At 65.4% G+C, this 2,186-nt stretch overlaps 1 protein-coding gene across 1 annotated transcript; it reads right to left on the reverse strand.

Annotated features, from left to right (window-relative positions):
* Nucleotides 1–688: 688 nt before the first annotated feature.
* On the reverse strand, nt 689–1,814 carry LOC128773895 (uncharacterized). The gene is made up of 2 exons (XM_053891945.1): nt 1,509–1,814; nt 689–1,204 (listed from the first exon to the last, which is right to left on the reverse strand). Exons 1-2 carry the CDS (start codon nt 1,561–1,563, stop codon nt 792–794), a joined length of 468 nt encoding a protein of 155 aa, XP_053747920.1. The 5' UTR covers nt 1,564–1,814; the 3' UTR covers nt 689–791.
* Nucleotides 1,815–2,186: the final 372 nt, after the last annotated feature.

Here is a 2,186-nt window from a genome sequence, read left to right on the forward strand (position 1 = left end):
GGGGAGGAGGTGCGCCTAGCTGTGTATGTTTGGGTGACTGCTTAATTAGCATCCTGGTGGAAGGGGCAAGTGTAGCTGTGTGTGTGTTTCTCTGTGTGTCTGTGTGTTTCGTCTTTGGATGGGGGTGACTGTAGCTGAGCCCCGGGTATATGGTGCGGCTGTGTGTGCGTGCGTGTGTGTGTGTGTGTGCGCGCGCGCGCGTCCGTGTCCGCGTGTGAACATGGCCCCAAGAACCACACACATGCTTCAGACAGCTGTTTCTGGCGGCCCTGGGGCTCGGGCTTCTCCGGGCACCCCAGCTAAGTGGCCACCTCCCAGCAGCCAGGCCCCGAGTCTCGCCAGCTCTTCCAACTGTGCCCAGGGCCCTGGCGCACACACAAAGGCCCCATAATGAACGCGCTGCACTCCCTTGCACTCGGCTCCTCACCCTGCACCCCCAGCGGCCAAGGCGAGCCTGCTAAGCTGGAGACTCTCGGGGCAGTGGGCGCGCAACCGGCCCTCCCCGCCCAAACTCCGCGCCCCCGCCCTGACCCCGACTCCCGGGGGCTCCCAAGCGCCGGTCGCCCCCGAGCCGACCCGGAGCCGCACGCTGCCGCCGCGACCCACCCCTGGCCGGGCTGAGCCCGCGGGCGCCCCCCCGCCCAAGGCAGCGCGCTTCTTACCTTCCTCCTCCGTCTCCTCTTCCTCCTCCTCCTCCTCCTCCTCCTCGTCGGCGGCGGCGGCGCGGCGGCGGCGGCGGCGGCGGCGGGACTAGGGCGCCCGTGTCCCCGAGCCCGGCACGAGCGTGGGGCTCAGTGGCGCCGGGCGGCGTGGCGGGCAGAGGCTGGCGGGGCGGCAGCAGCTGGCCCGGGACACGGGGAGCTGGCGCGCAGGCAGCGGGCTGCGGGCAGGCTGGCAGCGGCGCGCGCGGGCTCCTCGGGCGGGCTCCATGGCTGCGCCGCGGGCGGCACCATCGCCGTGGCTCGCTCGTCGCTCTCTCGCTCCAGGAGTGCGGCAGGCGGCAAGGTGACGGCTGGCCGCGAGGCGGCCGGACAGAAGAGGCGGGGAGGGGAGAAGGGGCGGGGGAGGGGGCGGGGGCGGGGGCGGGGGAGGGGGAGTGCAGAAAAGAGGGGCCTCTCAGGAGCCTCCCGACCCTCGAGTGCTGGCGTCGGTTTCCCCGATTGGGAACGCGGCTTAAAGGCACAGCTCCCGGCTAGGGTCACAACTAAAAATAAGCACAAAATTGACAATTGGGGAAAGAATCTCCCAAGACACAACCCAGCAACCCAGCAACCCAGCCACCCAGCCCGGCGCTTCCTCACTTCTTGAACCTGACTGTTTGAGCTCTGCCGGGAACTGCTGGCAGCTAACCGGGCAAGCCAATTTCCGAAGTGAACCCGGGAAAGTGCGGGGGTGGGGGTGGGGGAGTGAACTGCGGAGAAGGGGCGACGGGAACGCTCGCTTAGGGACACTATTCCCTGCCCCCTGACCTTGCCTCCCCAAGCTCCCCTCGCCTCCCATTTGCTCGCCTTTCGCTGGGGTTGCCTTTCCGGCAGCTCCGCTCCAGGTCAACGCTGTCAACATCTACACGCACTTTGAGTTTCGGCTCGGCTCCTGCCGGCAGCGTCTCTCCTCAGCACTGGAGTGCGAGCTGTTTGGAGCCCAGGCCCAGCCCTGGAGCCCACCTCGGGAAGGGAGCGATCTGCCAGCGGGCAAAGGTCCGCTTGGAGCATGAGGTTGGTTTGGTGAGAGGGGAAGGAGGTTAAGGTTTGTGTGCATGTGTGTTCGCCAGCAGATGGAGGGAGGGTCCTGCGCAGACACACACACACACACACACACACCACACACACACACACACACACACACGCACGCACACCCAGAGGAGAGTAGCTAGGCACACAGCACAGTGCCTGATGAATGATCTCAGGACATTTTTAAGAGACACGCTGTGAATACTAAACACGTAGCAGCCAAGACTCAAGAAAGGCTCTTGGTCTTCTAGCTGCCTTCAGACCCCCTTGGAGGAGTTTTAGGGACGAAGAAAAAGGCCACTCTCCCTCTCCCGCAGAGGACAGCCTCTGTGGGGACCCCGGGGGGACTGGGAAGCTGGACATCAGGTCTGGGAGGGCAGAAGTTGAGGCCAGGGAAGAGAAAGGCAGAAGGAAGCAAGCGTTAGAGTTGAAGAGCCACGGGTGATGTCAAATGTA

Source organism: Panthera pardus, unplaced genomic scaffold (genome assembly GCF_024362965.1).
Source record: "Panthera pardus isolate Hobbes unplaced genomic scaffold, ASM2436296v1 HiC_scaffold_27, whole genome shotgun sequence".
Taxonomy (NCBI): Eukaryota; Metazoa; Chordata; class Mammalia; order Carnivora; family Felidae; genus Panthera; species Panthera pardus.